The sequence below is a fragment of the Pomacea canaliculata genome, linkage group LG9, assembly GCF_003073045.1.
Source record: "Pomacea canaliculata isolate SZHN2017 linkage group LG9, ASM307304v1, whole genome shotgun sequence".
Classification (NCBI taxonomy): domain Eukaryota; kingdom Metazoa; phylum Mollusca; class Gastropoda; order Architaenioglossa; family Ampullariidae; genus Pomacea; species Pomacea canaliculata.
This window is the reverse complement of record NC_037598.1, coordinates 18,763,812-18,791,279: the sequence shown is the minus strand read 5'-3', so window position 1 is coordinate 18,791,279 and position 27,468 is coordinate 18,763,812. Positions and strand designations below refer to the sequence as shown.

The 27,468-nt window shown below is 43.5% G+C and overlaps 1 protein-coding gene, 1 non-coding gene and 1 pseudogene across 2 annotated transcripts; 1 reads left to right on the top strand and 2 right to left on the bottom strand.

Annotated features, from left to right (window-relative positions):
* The first annotated feature begins 1,313 nt into the window (after positions 1–1,313).
* LOC112572222 (fibropellin-1-like) lies at positions 1,314–27,468 on the top strand. The gene is made up of 12 exons (XM_025251794.1): positions 1,314–1,659; positions 18,593–18,717; positions 19,153–19,300; positions 19,788–19,945; positions 20,277–20,413; positions 20,766–20,887; positions 21,225–21,233; positions 21,595–21,862; positions 22,849–23,517; positions 24,056–24,087; positions 24,384–24,486; positions 24,749–27,468. Exons 1-11 carry the CDS (start codon positions 1,615–1,617, stop codon positions 24,417–24,419), a joined length of 1,749 nt encoding a protein of 582 aa, XP_025107579.1. The 5' UTR covers positions 1,314–1,614; the 3' UTR covers positions 24,420–24,486; positions 24,749–27,468.
* On the bottom strand, positions 7,631–7,749 carry LOC112573008. Its single transcript, XR_003101121.1, has one exon. It is a non-coding gene; the product is annotated as a 5S ribosomal RNA (ribosomal RNA).
* Positions 9,494–9,608, bottom strand: LOC112573009 (annotated as a pseudogene).

The following is a 27,468-nucleotide window of genomic DNA, read 5'->3' as shown; positions in this document are numbered from 1 at the left end:
GTGTTTTCTGTATTTGATTTTATTCTTCGCGTTAGTATGTTTGTTTATTCTTTTATAAATCATATGTTATTTGTTTGTTTTCCTGTCCCTCGTATGCTGTCCATGTTTCGTTCTTGTTCTTTAGAGCTAAGAGTTTGGTCCTTAGGAGTGTGAGTATGCGCTTTACACATTTTGCATTTATTATTATTCTGATTATTATCATTGCTCACTGTGAGTAAAGACATGAAGTAGGTAAAGGACCATACATGCAGGGACAAACAAAATTATTGTCGGATGGGGAACAGGAGAGAATTACGTGCTGAGGACGGGAGAGAAGAAGTTGGTAGAAACATCTTAGTGGCAGAGGGAGGGTATATTAACCGCTTGTCCACTGATGCCAGACAACAGTCGCATATTCTACTGAAATCTCATGAAAGAAAAAAAACAACAAACAAAAACAAAACAGGAATGATAGAAAGTAGGAGCTAGAGGAAAGGCAGGAGGAAGCTGTGTATTTCTGTGTTTGTGTGTTTTGGTGTACTTTGTGTTTGTGAATGTACATGGATGTGTGCAGTACAACTTATGTCAACATGTGTATCATCCCGATTTGACTTATCATTTGTTGACTTCTCACTGAGAAGCCTGTTGATAAGGTGCAGACAGACTGCTGCTCACATTGATGGTATTCAGACCCTCCTCCCTCACAGCGCAGGCTGCCATTTCTCGTGTTCACATAAACTATCTACTATATTCTGTGACCTTTGCACCACGACCTTGCCCCTTCCTGTTAATGACCAGTAGAAACCTGACTGTTATTTACTATTCGGTTGTTACACTTGTATTGGGTTTATAGCTTTGTAGTTGTGTTTGTGTGTGAACAAGGAGATGCGAAAGAGTGTTTTGTTATTTGAACCAATTTTCGTTGGTCATTAACACCACTCGGAGTTGATCTTGCATTCAGCATCAGTCACCTCCCTTCAGTTTCTCGCAGCCGACCGCGCAGCATCCATCCCATTCAACCTCCGCCGCCCCACCCAACCACACAAACACCTCCACCTCGCTCACGAGCACATAAACCCTCCTTGGCTCCTGAACCCTGGCTGGCTGACACACAGCACACAGACACACGGACACACAGCACACAGACACACACAGCACACAGACACACAGATACACAGCCACACGCACACAGACACACGCACACAGACACACAGACACACGCACACAGACACACAGACACACAGAGACACACAGCACTAAGGCACACAGACGCAGCACACAGGCACACAGACACAGACACATAGACACATAGGCACACAGACACACACAGACACACGGACACAAGGCTGGGAGTCGTTCGCCGTTCGCCGCCACACGCTCGCCCCCAACACCGGGAGGCTCACCGCGCGGTGCTGGCGCCACCTCACTCCTCTACTTCCTCGTCTCCACAGAGCTCTGGTCCCTCTCGCTGTGCTCCAGGCCTGACACTCACACTGATGCTGGCGAGGCCCAAGTGAAAGGACTGAGACTAGAGTACAGCTGATGTGAGAGTGAGAAGTGACCATCAACTCCTTGACCACAACAGTGGGAGCTGTGACCACCGGGACCTGCACAGAGGCCGCTACACCCTGAGACATGTCGCCCCGTGTGGTGACAGCCCTGGTCCTGGCCATCCTGCAGGTAGGAAACCTTGGTGTTATGTCACGTGTCAGTGTTGTGCTCTGTTATTGCACTTGTTGAGGGATTGTGAGTGTAATGTAACTGTTTTATGGAACATAGGTTGGAAACGAACGAGTTTGTGTGTGTGTTTGTATGTTGCACTGTGTTGTGTGGTGTAAAAACACAAACATATTGTAGTGTGTATTACTCTCGGAAAATTAATGAATCGTTTATGTAACATTGTTTTTTTAACGCTACAGAAGAATCTGTTTAGTACTCAGACACAGAGACACAAGCACACAGACATCACAAGCACACAGACACAAACACACAGACATCATACACACACAGGCACGGACGCACAGAAACGAGCACACATACACATGTTTCCATAAATTATAGAGTTGCTTGTAACTGCCCTCTGGGATTAGTAAATTGTGAACTTAAAACACAAGCACGCACGCAGAGAGAACAGGAGGAGAGGGAACAGGAGACTCAGCTGGTGACGTCCATCACTGGCAGGGGAGATCACTCTCAGCACGAGCTCTAGCACGTGACGCCATGACAACTGCAGCTGTCAACATCTCCCTTTGTTACAGCTGCAGCAAGAAAATACCTCCCCAGCGGGACACAATCATAAAAATAAATTCTTCCTTCCACATTAGGGAAAACGGAAACCCACAGGATCCTATTCCGCTTGCATAAACACATAAACAACAACAGTTACCGCGCACTAAGGGTATGGAGGCGTACAGGGGACAGCGTTAAGAGAATGGGGAGGCAAATAACTTTTGTTTTTAAAGATTTCTGTAGGACGTGACGATAATCGAGTATAACTCTGTGGCTGCGTGCGCTTGTGTCTGTGTGTGTATCTAGCTCTGTGCCTGCGCTTGTGGCTGTTGACGGGTGGCATCTGTGTTTTATGAGCCAGAGAATCTGTGTATTTGTTGTATGTGTGCTTATCTATGTCTGTGTGTGCGTGTGCATCTGTGTGTGTGTGTGTGTCTATCTGTGTGTGCGCGCATGCATCTTTGTGTGTGTGAGTGGGTGTGTGTTAGAGAGAGAGATCGTGACAGTCGCATCTCTGGGTTTTAATCTCAGTAATAGTTGTAAGATTAATTTTAAAATACCGAGATTAATTTTAGACATGATGTACAGTATTTCACAGCTGTAAGCAAGAGAGAGGCCTGGTCTGTAACATCACAGTTTCTGTTTCAATGTTTTGAACAGTAGACATGATTTATTCCACGAACGTACGAGAGAGGAAGTGTCTGAAGAGGTATGTGTCTATACAAAGGCGTGCAGTGAGTGATGTTGCCGTTTCTGTTTTCATTTCTATAAATATTCCCAACCAGAAAAGTACCCGAGTCTAATTTTAGACATTATGTATTCCACATTTCTGAGAAAGAACCTATAGAGTGAATTGAGTCAGCACCCAATCATAGAATGGTGATAGTTGATGATGATACACGTGCACAGATAAAATAAAATTTAGACGACGATTGACAACTGTGACAAATTTGCATATAATGGGGAGACAATCATCCTACAGGCTGCTAATGATGACAAGGGTTGGGTCAGTTGGCGGCGATGGTTCGCTTCTTTGTAGGTGTCAGCAGTGTAGTGTTATTGGTCATGGAAGACTGGCTTGTAACACCTTTAATGACACCTCCACCCCGAGTACCGTCGTCAGTCACACAATGCACATTGTCACATGTTTGTCTAATAAGACAAAAGGCAAGAATCTCGTGTGGAGGATCAGAATGTCGTCGTTCTCTGTTATCACTCAATCATCACTCGCGACCAACTTGTCCATTATTTAGCATCATCGATTCCATTATTTCCATTGAGGTTACTCTGTAAACTCTTTTGAAGCTAATAAAATGAACGATAGAAAACTCGAAAAGCAGAGAGAGAGAACAGAGAAGGAGGAGAGCAAAGAGCTGGTGCTATGGTCGTGTTACTGGTGTCAAAGGTCACACTATCACCCCAAGTGGGTCTCCAAGCTCTTAGTTTTGGCATTTATCTGCGTCTTCCCTGGATGGTACAGAGTTAATTGGGGCTTGATTACAATGATGGAGATAATAGCTCATCTTAGCAAGCTTAGAGTTCATGGCTCCACAAAGACCTGCTACAACAGGTTGAGAGAAACAGACTAAATAAACAACACTTAGGAGCTACTGTACTCATCAGAACGAGACATAGCTAAAGTTGCAGATGAATAAGCATCACAAAATAAGACAAGATACATAGCTACAGACATTGATGGCATGTTTCCTAAGAAACAAATAGTCTTTGCCAGAATCCGACCACAAAAAAGTCTGATTCTCCAGAAATAACCTCCACAGTCAGGGAGAATTAATGCGATACAGAAGGCAGGAGGCCAAATTCTTGTCATGGAAGATTTAAACAACTGATCTTGCACATTATATAGTGCATGATAAACAGGATAATGGGACTCGAAGGGAAAAAGATGAGGGTGTAGGGTGAGTTTAGAAAGAAAGCGAGCGCGCAAACTAGACACAGAGAGAATAAGAAGTGAAGAATAGGAAAAGGGTGAGTTGATAAATGAATGAAGGTCTGAATGAATGGGAGAGTATGAGTCACAGTCCTTTAAGACTGGTCCAAGTAAAGCAGTCAACAACTCAGACCATTGTTTCCGTTGACCGTAAGAGCGAATAAGTCAGTCCACCGGAACTGGTAGTTGACCTTCTCTCTCTCCTGTCACTCTTCATGTACTTCCGACGACTGAGATGTCGCGTGACCTACACTGATGTCAGATTTTGTCTAAGTTTCTGGAGAGCCACTGTAGTATAAATAATAAATACTAGTATAAATAATTCTACTGAAACTTCTTACACGGACAGCAGACTGTCAAAGATGTGTTGAACGTGTCCTTCAGTCACTGCAAGACAGTTTTTTTCCAGAAAGAAGGGAAACCATGTTTAGTGCATGCGAAGATCCTGTTCGGATATTTTATTTGGCAAGCTCTGCCTAATTCCGACCTCTCCAATTCCCCCCAACATCTCCACCTCCTTCACACTGACCTGTCCCAGCCATTCACACGCCTTCACAATCACGACACAAACGTTGTCGTAAGAAGTTTTTGTTGTTTTTTAAGTTCTAAAGCACAACCTAAGACAGCCAAAACCTATTTTCTATTTGACTATGACTTTCCTGAGTGCTATACATGTACTTCGTTAAATTCCACCTGCTGCAGCAGCGACCACGACCTGCATCTTTGTTCTGTTTGACACCAGTGCGCGTGCAGCAGATGCAGCAGCATCTTGACGACACCTTCTGTCCCCCTCCTCACTCACTTTTACATCCAGTCTTTGATCTTCGTGCCCGAGGTGCTCCATCGTCATTATCAATGAACAAGTGTTATCAACAACATTTCGATTACAGACGGCCTTTCCCGCACCCAGTGGATGTAGGATGGTCGATGCCGGAAGTAGAAATTGTATGATGATTATTATTACAAACAGCTTGTCATTTGTGGACAACATGCTTCTTGTGTCCGTACCTCCACTGCCATATTTAGAATGAACAGGAAACATTGCTAGTATGTCTAGATCAGGGATGCGCAACCTACGGCCCGCGGGCCATGTCCGGCCCGCGAAACTTCTGCCCACAGTGCAGGATATCGGCATGTTAGTAATAAAAGAAGACCTTAAAAAAACGAAAAAAAAAAAAGGAAGAAGAAGTATTTATCCACACGTAGGGGCGTTTCCCAATCTTTTTTTTTTTTTTTCGATGAACGAATATTTCGATTCAGTGCTCCGACTTGGTGTCTCTACGATGAGGCCGGACATTCAGAAGTTGGTTTCGGGAAAACAACTTCAAATATCCCACTAATTAATATATAATTAATGGTAAGTACAACTTGTTTCTAATAAAAAATGGTATCTGCTCTATTTTTTTTTCCTTTTTGTATTTTTGCGGTGAAGTGGCCCGCGACACGGCTGTAAGAAATGGATATGGCCCGCAGGCCGAAAAAGGTTGGGCATCACTGCCTTAGACTGGCCTAGAGCAAAGAAACAAATCAGGTGACCGGTAAGTCCAATGCAGACAACGACCGCGCCACCCTGACCCACACGACCACATACGTTCCATGGAGACAACCCGAGCTCCTCTGAACCCTCAAGTCCCACCATCTGCACGACCCACGATCAAGGAGCGCCATGCCAAAGACAACCAGCTTAGTACAGCTATAGACTGCGCCTAGGTGACAGCCTAGCTTTCCTAAAAGTTCTTGTTTTTGTCTAGTTAATAAGTACTAAAGCTACTGAGGGCAGGGTTGTTTCCCTTGTTTATGCTCAGAAAAGATAAGTACCGTTTTAATTACGATGTTTCTTCTGTTTTCTTAGTGACAAATAATGTAAAAAATATGGTAAAACATTTAAAAAAGAAATATGTGTAATATTTTTACGAAAAGTCTTAAAAAAAATTGCAGTTATCTACATTAAAAGCTATTTAATTTGCATGCTATTCTGCTCAACCCGAATATCACGGAAAGCCAGACTATACTGTTGTCAACGTTAGTGACACTTGGTCTACAGGTAAACTGTCATCGTTAGCATTCAGTTTGAGATCCGATATTTCCTCCACCTGGGGCCTTCGGACTTGAACTGAATGTCGACCGTCTCGTTGAAGCAGGTGCTTGACCCCACCTTTCTCACGGGTCGACCTGAGACTTACTCCCCAGAAGGGGAAATAACAATTCAATGTCAAATAATATAACTTGGTAATAATAAACATGATGTTACTCATTGTAGTGTCTGCTCGATCGCTCTCTTTTATCTCTGAACTGCTAGCACACTAGTACGGTTTCACTGTATGCATGAACATTATTATATACATTATTACTTTATACATCAACATCTATTATTATTTTGAAACACATGTCCCTGTACAGTATATAGTCTACACTTGTGGCTCTCTGCCCCGCAGGGACCCGCGTACTGCCAAGGCTGCCTCTGTATGGTGTAATGACATGTCTCTCTATTTTTTTTTTTTTTTTTTTTTTGTTTTTTTTTTGTTTTTTTGTGTTTTTTTTTTGTGGCAGCATCTCATACCGGAGAAGTGTCTGCATCCTCCAAAATGCAGAAGATACATTGAAATGAGAAGCAGATGCTCCTGACAGTGCTTTTATAAAACGAAAACCAGTCCCAAGAAAGATATCGTTAGTGCTTCTCTTCTTTTGATTGCCATTTGCTTCATTTTTTTGTTTTTATACAAACAACTCCAAAAAATCATGATCATGACACTTTTTTGTGATTTGATATCAATTTTGCTTGTTTTATAAGCCCTTTCTATGACAAGAATAGCACATCACCGGTTCGGACCCCTCTGAGGCAAACAGCCTCACGATTAAAAAGTAAAGTGTTCTTACGGCTCTCGGCCCCGCATAGGATAGTTCGATAGTTCGGCGTGATCGGCTTTTCCTTTGTGTGGGTTTCCTCCAATTTTGTCTAGTTTACAGTTAGTGATGCAGTTAAGGTCTCCTGCAAGAATATGAAAAAAAAACCTCACAAAAAAACAAAAAATAAAATCCCAGAAAAGAACAAAACCAAAACCAATTAAAAAAAAAAAAAAACAACCTTGGACGAGGCCTGCATTCGGGCGGGTTGACCCTTGCGATCATCCCAAATGTGGGTGACGAGTGTGTAATTTATTAGTAAGGCGGACAGCGTTCACGCTACTCCTTGCAAAAGTGACTAAATAAATGTCTTGTACACGTCCTGGCTTTCTCTTATCATCGTCTTCGCATACAGGTCGTAACCTAGAATATTTGTTATTCTTATATTCTTGTTTAACGTCACCTGTGCCAGAGACGGACCTGGCAGAGAAAGAATCGGAAGCTCCTTCACCCGCTAATGTCAACAAAAGCAAGTGGCAGGCATGTTATTCTCATTACGGCAAAACGTATACCTAGCTGACAAGCAAATGCAGCCTATGATGTAGAAGTATGATACAGAATGGTAAAAACTGGCTACAGCACCCGGTGTTCGCAGACGGTCACCCATCCAAGTACTAACCGGGCCCGACGTTGCTTAACTTCGGTGATCGGACGAGAACCGGTGTGTTCAACGTGGTATGGCCGTCGGTGAATGCTGACTATTTAGCAAACTTTATTAAAAAAAAAAGGTACACACACACACACTAAAAGTTCAAGGTGTGCCTACGGAACTTCACGAGCACATCCCCTAGACTGGCCTAGAGCAAAGAAACAAATCAGAAGGTGACCGGTAAGTCCAATGCAGACAACAACCGCGCCACCCTGACCCACATGACCACATACGTTCCATGGAGACAACCCGAGCTCCTCTGAACCCTCAAGTCCCACCATCTGCACGACCCACGATCAAGGAGCGCCATGCCAAAGACAAGCAGCTTAGTACAGCTATAGACTGCGCCCTAGGTGACAGCCTAGCTTTCCTAAAAGTTCTTGTTTTTGTCTAGTTAAGTACCAAAGCTACTGAGGGCAGGGTTGTTTCCCTTGTTTATGCTCAGAAAAGATAAGTACCGTTTTAATTACGATGTTTCTTCTGTTTTCTTAGTGACAAATAATGTAAGAAATATGGTAAAACATTTAAAAAAGAAATATGTGTAATATTTTTACGAAAAGTCTTAAAAAAATTGCAGTTATCTACATTAAAAGCTATTTAATTTGCATGCTATTCTGCTCAACCCGAATATCACGGAAAGCCAGACTATACTGTTGTCAACGTTAGTAACATCTGGTTAACAGGTTAGCTGTCATGATTTGCATATAGGAGTTTGAGACCCGATATATCCTCTTCCCAGAGGACTTCGGACTTAAACTGAACGTCGACCGTCTCGTTATAGCAGGTGCATGACCCCACTTTTCTCACCTGCGACTTACTCCCCAGAAGGGGAAATAACAATTCAATGTCAAATAATAAAACTTGGTAATAATAAACATGATGTTACTCTTGATGACCATTTGGTCATTGCAGTGTCGTCTGCTCGATCGCTCTCTTTTATCTCTGAACTGCTAGCACACTAGTACGGTTTCACTGTATGCATGAACATTATTATATACATTATTACTTTATACATCAACATCTATTATTATTTTGAAACACATGTCCCTGTACAGTATATAGTCTACACTTGTGGCTCTCTGCCCCGCAGGGACTCGCGTACTGCCAAGGCTGCCTCTCTATTTTTTTTTTTTTTTTTTTTTGTAGCAGCATCTCATACCGGAGAAGTGTCTGCATCCCCAAAAGGCAGAATACATTGAAATGAGAAGCAGATGCTTCTGACAGTGCTTTTATAAAACGAAAACCAGTGCCAAGAAAATATCGTTAGTGCTTCTCTTCTTTGATTGCCATTTGCTTCATTTTTTTTTTTTATACAAACAACTCCAAAAAACAGATCATGACACTTTTTGTGATTTGATATCAATTTTGCTTGTTTGATAAGCCCTTTCTATGACAAGAATAGCACATCACCGGTTCGGACCCTCTGAGGCAAACAGCCTCACGATTAAAAAGTAAGTGTTCTTACGGCTCTCGCCGCATAGGATAGTTCGATAGTTCGATAGTTCGGCTGACCGGCTTTTCCTTTGTGTGGGTTTCCTCCAATTTTGTCTAGTTTAGAGTTAGTGATGCAGTTAAGGTCTCCTGCAAGAATATGAAAAAAAAAAAAAATCCCAGAAAAGAACAAAACCAAAACAATAAAAAAAAAAAAAAAAACAACCTTGGACGAGGCTGCACTTCGGGGGCGGGTTGACCTTGCATCATCCCAAATGTTACGAACAAAACGTATACCTAGCTGACAAGCAAATGCAGCTATGATGTAGAAGTATGATACAAATGGTAAAAATTGCCTACAGCACCCGGTGTTCCAGGCGGTCACCATCCAAGTACTAACCGGCCCGACGTTGCTTAACTTCGGTGATCGGACGAGAACCGGTGTGTCAACGTGGTATGGCCGTACAGTAAAATTAGAGAAGCTTAGTCTATAGAAGGTGACAGCCTAGCTTTCCTAAAAGTTCTTGTTTGTCTAGTTAAAAGTACAAAGCTACTGAGGGCAGGGTTGTTTCCCTTGTTTATGCTCAAAAAGATAAGTACCGTTTTAATTACGATGTTTCTTCTGTTTTCTTAGCGACAAATAATGTAAAAATATGGTAGAAAGGTCTTAAAAAATTTGCAGTATCTACATTAAAAGCTATTTAATTGCATGCTATTCTGCTCAACCGAATATCACGGAAAGCCAGACTAAAATCTTGTCAACGTTAGTGACAGTAGATTTACAGTTTTGCTGGTCAACTTTTTATCTTGATTGTCATCTGTCGTAGTTTGCACTTCGCTGAATCATGTCCGTCTCTGAACTGCTACCATGAAACTTTTGTCCTGTACATACAGTCTCTGCGTACTGCCAATGCCTCTGTATGGTGTAATGCATGTCTCTATATTTCTCCGATATTCCCCCCAACATCTCCACCTCCTTCACATTGACTTGTCCCAGTCATTCACACGTCTTCACAATCAGGACACAAACGTTGTGGTAAACATGTTGAGAGAAGTTTTTGTTGTTATTTAACTTCAAAAGCACAACCTTATACAGCCAAAGCCTATTTTCTATTTGACTATGATTTTCCCGAGTGTTTTACAGATACTTCGTTAAATTCCACCAGCTGCAGCAGCATCTTGACGACACCTTCTGTCCCCCTCCACAGTCCCTCACTTTAACATCCAGTCTTTGATCTTTGTGCCGGTGGTGTTCCCTCGTCGTTATCAATGAACAAGTGTTATCAACAACAATTCGATTACAGCCGGCCTTTCCCGCACCCAGTGGATGTAGGATGGTCGATGCCGGAAGTAGATATTGTACGATGATTATTATTACAAACAACTTGTCATTTGTGGACAACATGCTTCTTGTGTCCGTACCTCCACTGCCATATTTAGAATGAACAGGAAATATTGCTAGTATGTCTAGATGATGATGTAGTTTCACATTTAGGGGAAAACTTACGTCTGGGTGTACTAAGGACCGAGAAAAAGCTGTTTGTAGCTACCTACCATGTGTTCCACGCCCACCAGGACTTCCACAGAACTGCTTGTGGGTGTAGTTCTGGCTTCTCTTGAAATCATGTCTTCTTCTCTCTCAGCCACCAGTTTCTAAAAATATTCTCGAAATTGCGGATGCTCCAAGAAGCCATAATTGGATTGCTCTTCATTTCACTTAAAATGGATTTTATCAGGACAGGGTAAAGTGGATTTTGAGATTTATCGGCTGTAAACATTCCATTATGTATAAATTACTTCCTTCTTCTTAAACATGGCTTCCGTTGGATGTGGGAGCTACTGTCCTGTATACAACTTCCTGAAAAATGAAGAGAGAGAACATGTGTGTAGGCAAAACTTCAGGTCAGAGTGTGGGTTTGGGTTTATGGTAAGGCTTTGAAAGTTCTGTGCACTGGATTGAGGTGAACAGGAGACCTACCATACTTTGTGTAGTAGTTTGCAAAATGTGCATGGATGTTTGCAAATACATATTCTCTCTTTCTCTCTCTCTCTCGCACAGACACATTCTTTCTCTCTCACCTCAGAGACACTCCACACATGCACACATACGGACTGGAGCACGCAGCGCCCCAAGGAAAATGTCTGTTATCGCCGAGAACATCGCCAAACCTGTCAGTTTTGATGAAAGCCCTCTCTCTAGTAGCTGTTAGATGTGTAGATGTCCCTACTTACCCGTCACCTCCCCATCCGCTTTCTCTTCCTCTATATTTCTGCTCGTCCCACTGAGAACAAGCGAGATGACATCGTGAGGTTGTGACACTTGCTGACCTCACACTATGTCAGTCATCCTCCACAGTCTATTTTCTTTCTTTCATTCCCTTTCAATAATTTGTTGGTTCTTCTGTTTGTTCCATTCCTCATTTTGATAGTCTATCTATTCATTAGCTTTCTCGTTCATTACTTTTTTTTATCCGTTCAAAGTTTCAAAGCCTCTATCAAACCAGTTTGATTTCAATGTCATGTCATCTGCACCTGTCCTAAAGTCCTTAGGGTTCGCATTCTCAAATAAAAGCCTTTAAGGCTGCTATTGAGGGGGGACTATTGATGGTTGAATAACCCCGAGCTGTGGATTGAACGCAATGTATGTCTGGCGATGCACCAAAGCTTCATTCAAGAGGAATACTTGAGGTTGGCCGTGTGCTCAGCTCTGCCCTGACTTTATTTACTGGAAGCTTTGTGAAGATGTCAGATACTTGCAATACACTTCTAGACAACTTCTTCTTCTGATGTCTCGTTTATACTTTAATTTACCAGCTGTGCGCCATGTTTGCTTCTGGTGTGCAAGTCATAAAGAAGTTATGGTTCGTCAGCTTTGTGGGATTTATTTGTCGCATAACGGGGCCGTCAGGACTTTGAAGTCATTGAATGAAATATTAGTTTCCTGAGTGTGTATAGGGCGCGGCGTGCTTGTGTGTATGTGTAGTGTGTGTGTGTGCTCTAATGTGTGTATCATAAGGGCGTGAGAATTAGATGTGTATAGATGTACAGTATATCATAAGAGAAAGAATGAGAAGTCTGAGTGTCTGAGTGTCTATACCTGAGGAATACTGTAACGCAAGTCATTTTTCTGTTCTTTTGTACCTGTGTCCTTGATAATTATTCGTGTGTACACCCAAGCATGCACGTTGATTACTGTTTGTGTCCCGAAGTCTGACAGTTGACAACGCCCTCCTACGTCACGTAAAGGAACAATTGCGTTTCTCCTGTACGTCCAGCTACCCTCTGGGTGTCTCTCTCTTGGTGTGTGTGGTTTTAAATATTATTTTGTAAAAATAATCATTTTGTTGCCGTTGTTTTCTGTATATTGCCTACGTACTGCAGGTACACGATAGCCGTCCTTCTGAGTAATATACTTTGTCACATACACGTGTCCAAACTCTACATGATCTACATTTATCTTTAGGAACACTTCATTCTGTATAAAATATTCTGCTAGACGGTGACAGAAAAACTGTGGATAATACATCCACATACAGCGGCATACTACAGCGTATACGCACAGACACACACACTGACTATATACATATACAGAGTCTGCCAGAGAGCTCGCAGACCTCAGGCCGAGTGAAAGAACAAAAATATCTCCCTTTGACAGACGAATGTTTCTTCGTCGTGAGAGACGATCCCTGTGGGAACCCTGCTATCAGACACCTGAGTCTGAGTTGTCAGACGCCGTCACCTGGGAGACACGCGCTCGAGGGTGTGACGTCACGCGAGGCGAGGTTGGCTGTTGGCAAGACGCACGCTCTCACACACACAGTCATCCTTGTTTGCAAACATGACTGACATTATCATGATAAACTTTAGGGTGGAATGTCGTGTAGTCTGATTGGATAAGTGGGGGCAGGGTCAGATGTAATGGCTCCTACACAGCCACAACACCGACAAGAGCTGAAGCGTGCTAGACAGCTGTCACAGAGACTGTAGCGTGTTAGACAGCTGTTACAAAGATTATAGCGTGCTAGACAGCTGTCACAGAGACTGTAGCGTGTTAGACAGCTGTTACAAAGATTATAGCGTGTTAGACAGCTGTCACAGAGACTGTAGCGTGTTAGACAGCTGTTACAAAGACCATAGCATGCTAGACAGCTGTCACAGCAGTGCTTTCTAAGCGATGGTGTCAGGGGCTCAACCCTGTGTAGTCTAAAGTTGTGTAGCCCAAGCTTATTTATCTTTATGTGCTGAGTCTTCTGTCTTGACCGTCCCAACAGATCCTTGATGAGACTTTGTACATCGATGGACGGAAGACACAAGCACCTTGCATATGTCAGGTGGTGATTTGCACCTTTCTTTAATTCATTAAACGCTACAACGGGGATCTTGATAAATTTATTTACCCCACGTATATTTTACAAATATCTGGCACTCGAGCAGTTGTGAGTGCAGCATAAAGGAACTGCCAATAGTTCAATATTTATTATAACAACATTAAACAGTAACAAGACTGTGCTGCCATCTGCTGCTTGTTTGCGGAAGTAGAACAAATGTCGCAAAGTGTTAAATTGCTATAAAATGTTTCACTGCTGTCTACTTGTTGGCCACTACTCATGGAAACAAGCACTTTCAATCAAGTAGTGTCAGTCTGAGATAAGTTCTGTGCAGACATACAGACACACGAGTCAAGTAGACAAACATTGCTAACGTCTAGTCAGGTTTGCGACAATAACCATGATGGTTCTAGTCATCACCGGCTACCCGATATTTACTGGGTATTACGGAATGTCTCAGCCTTACACTTGTGCTCTAATCTTCACCGGATCTCGTAAACAAATCAGAATAAACACTTCCTGCTAAGCAACTTCTCGAAACCCATGAAATCTTTCTAAAGGTGTGGTCAAATTATTGTTCTCTTCGTTCTACAAAGTTCTATAAATATATCAGTCTGTCTTTCCTCTATTCAGTGTTCAGGGTGATTTAAACAGAAGACATTCTGAGAAAGACAAAATGGATGTATCGAAAAAAGGCAAAGGAGAAAGAGATAAAGATCTATTATTTGACTATATATTCTTCCATCATATTTTCCGCCCATGCGTTTATAACTGGTCCATCGTGTGTTGTGTTTGAGGTGCAGCTCCTTTGTAAAATGTAATCACTTGTTGACAGTCCAGCCACTACACTTACTGTCGATGGTTGTTGACAGCGCACACAGCTTGAAGTGCACCGAACCGCTAGTGTATCACATATACAAACTATCAATAATGTGGCTGGAAAACATCCCCAAGCATATTTAGAAATAGGTACCATGGTTTATTAGCAAAGGTAATACAGGGTTTATTAGAGGAGGTAATTCCTGGATTATCAGGGTAGGTAAAGGCGATGAAAGAAGAGGACTGGGCTCTGCTTTCTTCATGAAATGTCGTAGACATTGTGAAGCCCTCATTATCTACTTCTCTATGACCATTTGAAGTTATGGAGCTCTTTACCTATGATTTATATTTATATAGATGTTTTTATATTATGTTTGGATACTGTTTTGACGTATGTTTGTGCGTACGTGTGTGTATGTGTTTATATTTTGTCTACACTAGCTGTAGAAAGTTTCTGTCTAGAGCAGGTCTATAATCAGCCTCGTGTTGTGATCCCGGCGTGCAGGTGAGGTGGTGTAATGGCCGTCAAGGTAGATGGCGTCTGACAAATTACAGAGCCTGCTCAGGTCGAGTCAGTCACGTTTTTGTTGAGCTTGTCAAGCAGGGCATCACCCAGGTACCGCCTGCTTCACTGACAGCGCCACCTGTTGTCACCTGTTGTCACCTGCTGTTACTTTCCACTCCACTGGTCACAGCGCTGTACCTTGGTCCTGCTCTGGAGGTTGCGACCTCTCTTCGCTACGTCAAAATTTGAGTGGAACATTTGCATGAAGTATGACGTCAGCAGCTTGATGACGGCACGTGTTATGGCCGCGCGTTGTTTGAGTCAGTCACTCATGTGAGCTCCGCTCTCTCGATCTTGAGTTTGTGAGACGCGATTGCACGTTATTAACGGCCGGCAGTGCAGGTGACTTGTCCCCGCAACAGGCCCACCCGGGGAAGAATGGCCACGAGTGGCTTGCACGCGGTGTCCTCCTGCTCCACACTGCAGCTCTGACGTCACACACTCCAGCTGGTGGGGAGGGAGGGCAGGAGACCTGAGGAATTTAGGGAGGAGGGGAGGAGACATGAAGAAGGTTGGGGAGGGAGGAGACCTGAGGAGGAGGGGGAGGAGAGGAGACCGGAGGGAGGGAAGGAGACCTGAAGAAGGTGGGGGGAGGGAGGCGACATGAGTAAGGGGGGGAGGAGTTTGATGAGAGCTGGAAACGTGCCAGCGAAAACAAAGTCAATCTGTCAGGACACGTGGCGCTCTCACCTCTCATTATTCTATCACGCACTCACTAAACTCACGCGAACGAGCGCGCACACACACCCTCACACAAAACTGTTGCCCCCGGCATCGTCATGCCTGCAATGATTCACACATTCTCAATATAAAACGATGGTGCTGATAGCCGACAAATTTATGTCAATCAGTAAATAGTTATACTTAGACACAAGTGTAGCCAGAAGGCATGGACAGGGAGTTTTTAGGGGCAGACCCACTGCGCAAGGATAAAACTCCAGGATGTGACCCTTAAGTTCAGGGACATAAACTTGTCTCGGAAACATCTGTTGACCTGGGGTGGCTGTCCGTGCACACCAGTTCACGCCCGTTTCATTACTTCTCCCCTACCCACCCCATGCCACCTCCACAGAGTGTGAACTCTCGACACACACACACAGAAGTCTTAAATAACAAATAAACTGACCAAACAGGTTTGCTTTTGTAAATGTTTTTTTTTTTTGATCTGTTTTGATGTTGTCTCGAGAATTTATGTCTGTGATATTTGTCTCGTGTAACTTTATGATGAAAACTAATACATCCTAACTAAGGCACACACTGGGATTAAGAGCTGTAGCAACTTCTAAACGATGAAATATATTTAGTAATAATAAAGAGGGATTTATATAGCGTTTTCCAAAGATTTGCTGAGCCCTTCATATCATCCATGCCTTGACTAAATCATCAACAACCATCCACTGCATTCGCACACGACAGACGCTCACGTCTACACGACACACCCACTGTTACAATTTGTTACAGACATACAGCATGCACGCTCATGATCAGGACAGGGACACTGTAAACTTGGTTTGAATAATATACTTATTCCTAAAGTTTCCCTTCAAAAATGTGCAAGTGTACTTATCTGTACGTATGTGAGTGTATGTGGGTTGTTGATGTGGAAGTGTACATCTGTAACATGATAAGAATCTGCCGATGTGTATAGTTGTCATGTATGCGTGCATGTGTGTGTATGCACCCTGTGTGAGTGCTTGTTGGATGTTGACACGTGATGTACAGCTCTGTCGCTCGTGTCGTGAGTTCTGGTGTACATGTACGGCAGTACAATCTTTGTACACACAACACCTCGAGATCCTCACTTCCGCCACAGCTGCTTTCCTTTTCCGAACTATTCTCTCCTTGTCTTCCTCACCCTGCTCTCACCCTCCCCTCACTTTGTTTATCAAACCCTGGGGGCGCTGCAACCGTCCTCCACACCCTCCGTGCCCCAGTTCAAGTTTCCTGTACACAAACCTCTCGTCTTGTCAGCTGGGGATTGTTTGTGACAACCTCCATGTTCCTTCCATGTAACTGCAGGAATGTTTCTCTCTTCTGCGAGTTCCGTGATTTGGTGTGCGACTCGTTAGCACTAATTGTTCACCTCTTGAGTGAGTCAAAGAGGAAAAATGTGTAAACATCGCGTAAACAATTGAATTTCGCCATTACAACTCAAGTTATTCTACACCGTGTACTTTCTCTGTCTGTCTCTCTCTCACACACCCACACACACATGTGTGGACATGCTTTGAAACATGCAGACACACATGCACACACACATCACCATTATCATGCATGCTTGATACGTACACAGACACACAGACACAAACGTGTGTGTGCATGAGCTTCTCGTCTTCTATTGTTTGTCTGGGTGTACGGGGCAAGTCGTCTCGCCCTGGGCTCCGTCTGTATTGCAGATCTGTACAACTGCATTTTCCGTCTGTGGCTGTATTTGGCCACTGCACACATCTCGTAACTTCTCGTCTTTGCCGATATTTGAACATCTGACTTCGTTTCTAGCAATACTTTATCTCGTGACTTCTTTTTCTCTGGCAGTATTTTAATTGCTGCATTTTTGTCTTTGGCAGTATTTTAATTACTGTCGTGATTTCCCACGTGAAGAACAAAGCAATTTCCATCTCACCTTTGGGAGTACCTGCTAAGTCTACGAATACGCAACTTACTGCCATCAGTCGCGCATGACAATGTGTCTGTCTAAGTCTCTAAGACAACACCTGGATGACTGCACTGCCATCTGGTGACCTCTCTTCTTCCACCCTCAGTCTGTCTTCTACGTTCTTGTCCGTCTCCGTCTGCATCCTTGGGACCAGTCATGACATCTTGATGACACACAAACAAGTCACAACCCCAGCGACTTTCTCTTCCTTTCTGTCGCTAATTAGCGTCTGTCGGATCCCCCTTATCCTCCCAGAATGTGACAAATGTTCGAGCTTCGGGGAGGTTGAAAAACAAATGTTTTGCTGTCACGTACCTGGGAGCAAGGTCACACAGGTCATGTCGTGGTTGTTGCCGCCCTTAGTCTCCTCCCTGCCTGGACCAGTCTGTGTGTTTGTCAGCACGTACGAGTTAATGAGTCTGCACAGCACCAGATGTCTTGCTCAGGGCCGGACAGTTCTTTTTGTCCGGTTGAACAATCATTACAGCAAATTTCTATTCATCCATCTCATCCACAAACGTGGAAATGTTAATGTGAACACACACACGCGCGCGTGTGCACGAAAAAAATGGTTGGATTATTTTTTTTTATTTATAATATTATTTTATGATCATTAGACTGATGTGAGTTACAATATCAATAATAGAAAACAAGTTCAGTCGATATAAAACAAGTCAATATTTTATTTACATCTTAATACTTACATCATTATTTGCAGCTTAACCCAAAACTCGATTTGCATCTGTAAATTTAAAGTATGATAAAGGTGAAATGGTATACAGCATCAGTTATGTAGCTTTTATTTGACATTAAATTGTATTGAAGTCACTATCTCTTGTGAAATGAAAATAAAGATTGCTGTCAGGCAGCATCCATCTAACCTACCCATAGTGAACTGTACTTAGTCTGTCCGCAAGTGTAGTATGCTCGGCATGATATGAGATACACTCTCTGACAGAAAAATGTTTGCGTGAATAGCTTTTAACAGCGTATCTTATATATATAGTTTGTGTGTGTGTTTGAGAGAGAGAGAGCAGTAAGTTTTGTGACAATTTGAAGTGACTAGTTCATTATTTTTGAACAGGTTGTCACGGGCAAAGGTGTTGTAGAAATCAAAGCCGTGCGGTACAGCTCCAACTGCCGAGACAACTGGATACTGAAGACAGAATGTGATACCTTCTTTGAGTTTTGTCTCAAATTTTTCACCAGGTATGTTTTTCCACCTCCATTGAAACTGCACCCAGGGGCTGTCACGTGTAAACACCAAACATTATCTCTGAAAGTGTTTGTGATGTTAGAAATGACATCTCAGAAACATTTTATTCCTAAGTACTGCCGGCGTGTTGTAAATGTACATTTGTAATATCTGTATGTGTAGAACTGTACATTAAATTATTATAATTTGTGTAGAAAGTAGTGTTTCTAAGATTTTTCTTCTAATTATTTGAATTATTTGGTTGGAGAGAGAGAGAGAGTGTAGGGAGTTGGGGAAAGACATACACCACCTCGCTTCTATGCTATCGTCTGATTGATAATTACTTGATGTAAGAATTCGTTTGTTTAACGGGTGGATGCCTGGACGTATTGAGTGATCGCTTAATTGCTAAAATGATTTGCTTAACTTGCAACTGCGCTTCTTTTCAGCCCGTCCGACTCTCTCAGTCAGTGTGACATGGGCAGTTACGGCCCCACCAACCACTACGACGACCGCAACTACATCGACTTCACCTATGTAACCAGCTTTCCTGGTGGCATCAAGAACCCGCTCAAGTTTGAAGTCCGGAGGTTTGAGGTGATCGTCGTTATGTTTGTTAACAATTCAAAGTCACTCGTTCTCCGTCTGTTGACATCAGGATTTCTCTTTCTCTTCACATCAAACATTAATCCGTCTGTCTGCACTCAAATAAACGAACAAGCTACACTTCTTTTGTCGCTATTTTCATGAACTCTTGTCTGCTGGTTGATAGCTACCAGTGTGTGCGCGAGCGTGTTCGTTTGTAAGTGTATGTGTACCTGGATTTTTAGGTTAGACCCTCGTCATCTAGAGTTGTTTTCATTATTTGTCGGTAATACATCTTCCCATGCAGCCCTATGCTCCTCTGTGATTGGGAACAACAAGAAGAATACTACATCTTCCCTAAGGATCTGAAAGAGGAGAAAGGTTATAAATAAGTTAACGGTGAGAAACTACGAGTTACAGACGAGGTTTAGGTATAGTTATCGCTCTCTCACTCACACCAGGGAGGGAAAGACAACTACACATTCACATTTGTTTTCAGACCTTTGACCTCAAGTTCGTGATCAGAGTCCGGGATGATGAAGCTCAGGGTTCCGAGCACCTTGCATGGCTGACCAAAGTCTTCACCCATCGTCCAGCCGCGATGGAGCAGCAGAGTGTGTGGTCCTCCGTCCAGACTGCCTCCAGCGGAAGTTACCAGTAAGCGCTGACGTCACTGCAGACCTTTATCCTGATGATAAGTGGGTGGTGGTGGTGGTGGTGGTAGTGTACTCCACTGTTAGCTCTTACCATGACGGGTACTGAAATGGAGAGCACCACATATGACTTTGTATATATGTACAGCACCATGTAGGGTCAATCGCCAGCAATGGTCAAGGGAGATTACTCTTAAGTCGATTTTGCTGTTTGCTTAGAGTTACATGATACTGCCACGTCACGGGGGTCATCAGGTTAGGTCAATGACTCGACGCTCTATAGACTGGTGCTGAAGACTACAAGTAACTGAGGTCTTTGTGGATGTTTTTTCCAGATTCCTGTTCCAGTTCCGGTCCTACTGCTCCCCTAACTTCTACACGTCTGCTTGTGATGTCTACTGCTTGGCGCAGGACAGTTCCAGCGGCCATTACACCTGTAACCAGGCAACAGGCGCGAAAGTGTGCATGCCAGGTACAGTTCAGCGAGATAAAACGAGATTACAGAGCGGGTGGGGTGGGGGAAGAGAGAGGCTAATAAAAATGTATCTCAATACATCATCTACGACAGCTTGAAGCCAGTCTATATTGACATGTCCCAACAATTAAAGATTTAAATGAATCGCGATGACACTTTTGATGGGATGGCTTGCTTTAAAAAATTCTTTTACACGCGAAAGCTCATCTTAAAAAGAAAATGTAACCATTTATTATATATTTCAGTGATTTATGAAACATGAGCTTTATTAAAGCTGCTTCGAGAGCAGAGTTGCTTAACACGCATTTTGTGGTGATGATGATGATTATTAGTATTATTATTATGACAGGTTGGACTGGAGAGACGTGCACTACTGACATTGATGAGTGCGCACAAGGGATCTGTCACAATGGCGCCAACTGCACCAACCTGCCGGCTCCTACACTTGCGACTGCCCGGAGAATTTCGTCGGTGAGTCCCACTCACTCTATCAATCAGCATTTTTATAGTCCATTCTCTATCTTCTTTTTCTCATTAAAAAATATACGAACACAAATTTTCTCAAGAGTAATCATATGTCAATTTGGCAGTAAGGACAATATTTCTCATCCTCATCACCCTCATCATCATCATCATCATCATCATCATCATCATCATGTACACTCTGCAATCAATCACATGTCTATTACATTTACAAATAAAACACATTGAAGGGTCTCCATGTTTACTGGGTCATGTGATATGATCGCTTGATTGGAGGCATTTCTTGGTTGAGGGCGCCTGACCTTCTGTCTGTGTGATGTTGCAGGTAAGAAGTGTGACCTGATCTACTCGCTGTGCTACAGCAAGCCCTGCTACAACAATGGTAGTTGTCTAGGCAACACCACCTACTTCACCTGCTCGTGCGGCGCCAACTGGACTGGGGACACGTGTCAGACCATGGTGAGAGGATGTTCACTAGTGCAGGAAATTAATCAAGGGACTTGATCAGCAACCAAATGTAGCAAGGTGGACAAGAGGTTTATTTGACGAGTCGTTAACCTCAAAACTCTCATATTTGTTGTTGTGAAGAAGTATGTTTCACTTCCTCACGTTCTTTAGTGTAAACAGTTATTGTAAAAGTATTTTAAAAGCAGGCATTAATCAACTATCTGCTAACTAATTGCTTAACTTTCCAGGTTAATTTCTGCAAGTCCTCATCCTGTCTCAACGGTGCCACGTGTGTCCCCATCGTGGGCAACTACTCCTGTGTCTGTCCCAAGGGTTGGATGGGAAGCAACTGCCAAACGGAAGTCAACGCATGTCTTAGCTCCCCTTGTATAAATAACGGGACTTGTGTACAGGTGGCAGGTGGGGAATTCACCTGTAAATGCACCGCCGACTACGGAGGAGCGCACTGCGAAAAGTACTTGGATCCTTGCCTGTCGTCGCCCTGTCATAACTCGGGTAGGCGTCCACCCGCTTACTTCTTCTGTATGTATTTCAGAGTGCCAGGGACTTGAGAGTTTGTTTGCTCTATTGTTTACAATGCACTGATTTCCAGATTCACGAAGATCACTACTTTGCATGGAATCTTTTTGCACGGGCAAAACTCAGTCGTAGTTCGCATGCGCAGCAAATCAGTGGCTATGTGCATGCGCTTTGTTACATCCTGAGTAGTTGTAGACTGGTTACTGCCTGGTAAGCCATTCTTAACCGATAATATTAGACGAAATTTGACCAAGTTTAACCAAGAATATCTAGAGAAACTTTGTAGAACTTGGCCATTCGTTGGTCCATGTGTGTCCAGGAACTTTAGGGTCGATGACAAGGTAACCTCGCCCGTCAAGGCGCAGTAGTTGGCTATTAAGGCACTAAATACTCCTTTACAAACTCCTAAAATAGCGAAAATATTACAGTCGACAAAAGGAATGAATCAAAGTCACACAAGACATTCAAACTTCCCCCAAAGTCTCTCCTATCCCACGAACTGACCGCTCAGCAGGCCGAGAGCTCCCCAAACAACAAAATTGTACACAGATCATGAAAAACTCCAGGTTGGCGTTCGGGTATATTCAAACAGTCGCATCATTTGGCGCCTTTGTAAGCTTGATTGTACAAGTCTTTGTTCCAATATAATAGAATTCAAATATTTATAAATGAAAGACCTTGCTGCTTCCACCCTTTAAAGAAGGGGAAAAAACCGCGTATTTTGTTCTCCGTCTTTCTCTCCTTCGTAGCTGTCTCTTCACCATCATCTACAAAGAGCTGGCATTCTATTTCTGCACCCTGCCTCAATTTCTCTGTGCTTTGAAGATGCTCAGTAGTTTATGACATGAGAGAACGTGATGGGACCCCAGGGAATCCCCATCCATCTTTGTTGGACGAAAGCACGCGCGTTGTCCTGTGTGTACGGGGGCCACCTGACCATGTGTCCTCTTGCTTTATTGCAGGAACTTGCGTTCGCCTCACTCACGACGAGTTTAAGTGCACGTGTCCTGTAGACTTCACAGGTGCCGCCTGCTCTCAGTACGTTGATGTGTGCGAGAGTTCGCCGTGTCAGCAAGCGGGCACGTGCACCCGCCTCGCCCACGACCGCTTCCGGTGCTCGTGCACCGTAGACTACGGCGGCCCGACGTGCGAGGAGTACAGAGATCCGTGTCTCTCACGTCCTTGTCTCAATGGTGCCACGTGCACCCGTCTCACCCACGACAAGTACCAGTGTTCGTGTCCTGTGGACTACACAGGCCGTGAGTGTCAGGACTATGTTGACCCCTGCAGCTCCGACCCCTGCTACAACCTGGGGTCATGTGTACGAGAGGCACACGACGTGTTCAGGTGCAACTGCACCCAGGACTACCGAGGAGGAGTGTGCGAGGAGTTCGTGGACCCCTGCCGCTCTCTGCCCTGCCTGCACTCCGGCACGTGCGTGCGACAGGCGTACGACGACTACACGTGCAACTGCACGCACGACTACACGGGGTCAGAGTGCGAGAAGTACGTTGACCCCTGCCGACCTGACCCCTGTGAGAACTCGGCGACGTGCGTGCGTGAGGATTTCACAAACTACACGTGCGTGTGTAGCGCGGGTTATACCGGAATGAACTGCTCACAACCAGTCGGTGAGCCAGGCAAACGTTCACTGCTCACTGCTCACCAACGCTTGTACTCACTGTCTGAGAAAGCACGCGCTTTTTTTTTGAAATCCGAATTTTGGCATGTGCGCATGCGTAACGCACACTTTCCACCCGCATCCTTTCTTTTAACCTTTGCTCCTTTGGAGATGACTGCACTACTAACTGAAACTTTTTGCACTCTAGATGTGTTGCCGGTCTCTTACCCGACTAAATCTTTTGGATGTACAAACTTTGTCTCGATGCTTTTTATTCGCCACTTTGAGTGAGTGACAGCTGTTGACTACTTAACTTACTTAACAATAATATTGTAACCAATCAGCTAACAGTTGTAGACAATTTTTGTTATCTACCTTTGTGTCCACGCTTTTTTATCTCTTTGTTTATTCATTTTTTTTTCAAATTTTAAAGGAAGAATAAACTTCAGTGGGCAGAGAAACTAAGTGATAATTGTTTCTGTCCATTAGCTTGCAGTAATAATCAGTCAGACAGACTGTAATTAATTATTTACCTTTTGTGTTCACAGGACAGGTAGGCAGCCATGCCGCTTCTCTACAAGTGAGTATCAGTGTGATCACACTTACCTGCTTACATTTCCTCTTCCTCACCTACATCATGATTTACTTTGTGTCTGTGTCTCTGTGTCTGTCCTTTTATCTCTCCTTCCCTCTATTCTACTACCACTCATTTCCCTGCATTATGTAACAAGATGTAGAGAGGACGGAATATGGAAAACATCGCAGTTGAGTCTGTTGTCAGGCGAGAAAGTTCTAGCAAATAGTCTAGTGAGCTCTGGTTGTGGGCTTTTCACTGTCTGTACTGAGGTCAAAACCTGACGACTTGTCTTTCTTCAGGACAGCAAGAACGACAACCCCTTCCCATCATCTTAGCGATCTGCGGCAGCTTTCTCATTGCCATTATCATCGTAGCTGTCTTCTTTATCGTCAGGAGACGACGGTAAGTTTTTACAACTTTGCGAGGAAGAACACAAACATGAAAAAAATATACAATGAAAATATTGGAGCAATATTCTAGACCTTTCAATATCAGCCTCTTGTTATGAATTAATCGTCTTGAGCACAGAGGGTCAGAAATTTATTTAATTATTTAATAACCGTGACATTATTATTATTATTATTATTTTATTTATTTATTTTTTTTTTTTTTTTTGCATTTAACGCTGAGATACAGTTTTACTTACTGTTTCATCTCATTACAGCAAGAAATCGCAGTTTCCGGACACTGTCCACGTCAACATCAGGGAAGTGCACAACGGTAACGACCCCAGCGTGGCTTTCGACAACGACCTCTACCGTCACGTCAACATGGCCAACGCGTCTCTAGAGGACTCCCGCCGTGAGAAACTGACCTGCCCCCTCATCGCCAGAAAACTTCGTCAACCCAACCACCACCAGCGACCAGCTACTACTTGTTGACGAGGAGAGAGGCGCGGTTGGAGGAGTTGACCCTCATTATCAGGACATCGACAGCTGCAAGCTGACGTCAGGCAAAGGAAGCGGAAGTGACAAGGGGAAGGAGACCAGCCTGAAACAGAAGTCCGCAGACGCTGGTCTCCAAGCTGGCACTCCGACCCAGCGGAGGACCGAGCGAAGGCCAATCCCTACGAGGATTTTGAGGAGTTGAAACGACTGTCAAGAGTGCAAAGGTCAAGGGAAGAGTTTGCCAACAACTCTTACAACCTCGGTGACCCCGGGCTCGCGGTGCAGATGGAGAACCCGTATCACGACCTTGACGAGGTGCGGCAGGAAGTAGAGGCCATGCAGCAGCAGATCCTGGACAACATCAGGGGTGAAAGTCATTTCCCTCCTCTTCCTCCTCTACCTCCTCCACCTCCTCCTGTGACCCCGAGGGCCATAATCCTTCACACAGAAGGATACAGCGACTTGGCTATTGACGACAATGGCGACTCCTCGGAGGACGAGGCGGAGGAGCAAGAAGACATCCACCAACTACGTCAGGAGGTGATGAGGGCCAGACAGCAGGACGGACCAGGTGCGGCCTCCACGTGCTGAGAATTACAGGTTTAGGGGCCGGAGGACATGACAGCCAGGGTCAACCTGTGAGCCCACGAGATAGCAAACCCAGCCCTCAACAGGAGGGAACCCAACCCAAAGACACAGAAAACGAGTTTAAACATTCACGAACAATCCTTTCCGGGACCATGATGATAAGACTTGAACATTCACATGGATGTCTGATGCAGCTTCTTGTATGTCCTTCTGTCTTCTTCTCGTCACTATGCAAATGATGTGAAATGTTTTGTCTCGAGATGACTTTGCTATTGTTCAGCTGTTTGTTTTGTATCAGTCACTTTGATGTCCTGCTTCATGTGTGGGTGGGATCTTTGTATGATGTAGGTGTGATTGTCTAAGGCTGTGATTTTTGGTTGTTATAAATACTCAAGGGAGATTATCTTAAAAAAAAGATTTTATTATTATACCTTTTCCAAGGTAAAAGGTTTTCTTTTCAGAAATAATTTTTTTATGAAAGATTATGATGTCTGCTCTTCTGCCATCATTACAGTTTACTGAATGTCTGTATAAAAGATAAATGAGTATATTTGGCAATCTATAAAACAACACATTGTGTACTAATTAATGATGCTGTGCTGTCCGCGATCTGAAAGCTTTTGATGATGAAATAGTATGTCACGTGACATGAGACGTATACTTATATTCTCCTTGACAACAAAACATTATCATCATGGATAATTCATGCAATATATATAATTTTCTCAAAGAATTATTGTAAATAAGTGAATTAGTCAGTTGTGCTTGTTGTTGATGTTTACCCATCGCTCTTGTGGCAGAAACGTGCAGTGGTCTCCTCTTAGCTCACTTCTGAGACGGTAAATGGTTGGAGGGGGAGCGTGTAGTCTCTGTGTCGCCAAGATGAGGCTGCTGCACATTCTGACTACACTGAGTGTCGTTGTGCAGATTGTGAGATGGAGGAATCCCCCACAGTCATGGGCTTATGCCTTATAATAGTTATTATTGTTATTGTTACTGTTGTTACTCGACCAGTCTTTAATATCTCTAGTTTTATTGAGAGAAGGGGCATACTACTCAGAGTTGTAAAACTGTTTTCTTTTTTCTAAATTGTTGACATTCGTGAAATTCTTGAAGACGCAGATTTCTGCAGCTCATGTAAATATTATATAGACAAGCATGATGTACAGATTTAAATCTGAGCTCGGCTTGCACTTCGCACAAACGGCATCAGAGCATTGGAGGTGTCGGGCTTGTTAGTAATCAGTCTCATTAATCTCTCAGAACACGTGACCCCCATGACCCCTCATAAGCCAAGGAATTACAGATGACTCAAAATGAGCTTGTATGTCCTTTGTCTACACTGCTAGCTCCACTTTCTCCAGCTGGATGGTGGATACATAGATAGACTCATTGTGTGATTTGTGGTCTCACACACAGACACACAGACACACAGACACACATATGCATTTACACGGATGCCTGGCTCTGCATGCTGCTATTTCCGCATTCTTTTATTCGTCAGAGAGAGAGAGGATGAATGTGTGCTTGAATGTTTTTAGGTGTTGCCTGTGGAAAGTAAGAAATGAGAAATCTTCTCCAGTATAAATGAACAAATAAACTTCACGTAAATTTTCCTCCTCTTGTTGGACAGTTATCTTTCTCCTTACCTGTCATCCTAAATAACAATATATCATTAGTAACTCAGTCTTTACCATGCAGCTGGTTACTGGCATGGTTTCTAGGTCAACAACTACCCCGGATGTCCACCCTGTGTGTTTGAGGTCACAACATATCGCTTAAAGGTCATTTCATTTTTTTCGTGTTCCGGGTAAGTTTCTCAAACTGTTTTACTGGCTTTGTATATTTTTTCACGACATCAATTAAACTGATTTGATGATTGCAAGATGTATTAAAGCTTTGTTCTTTG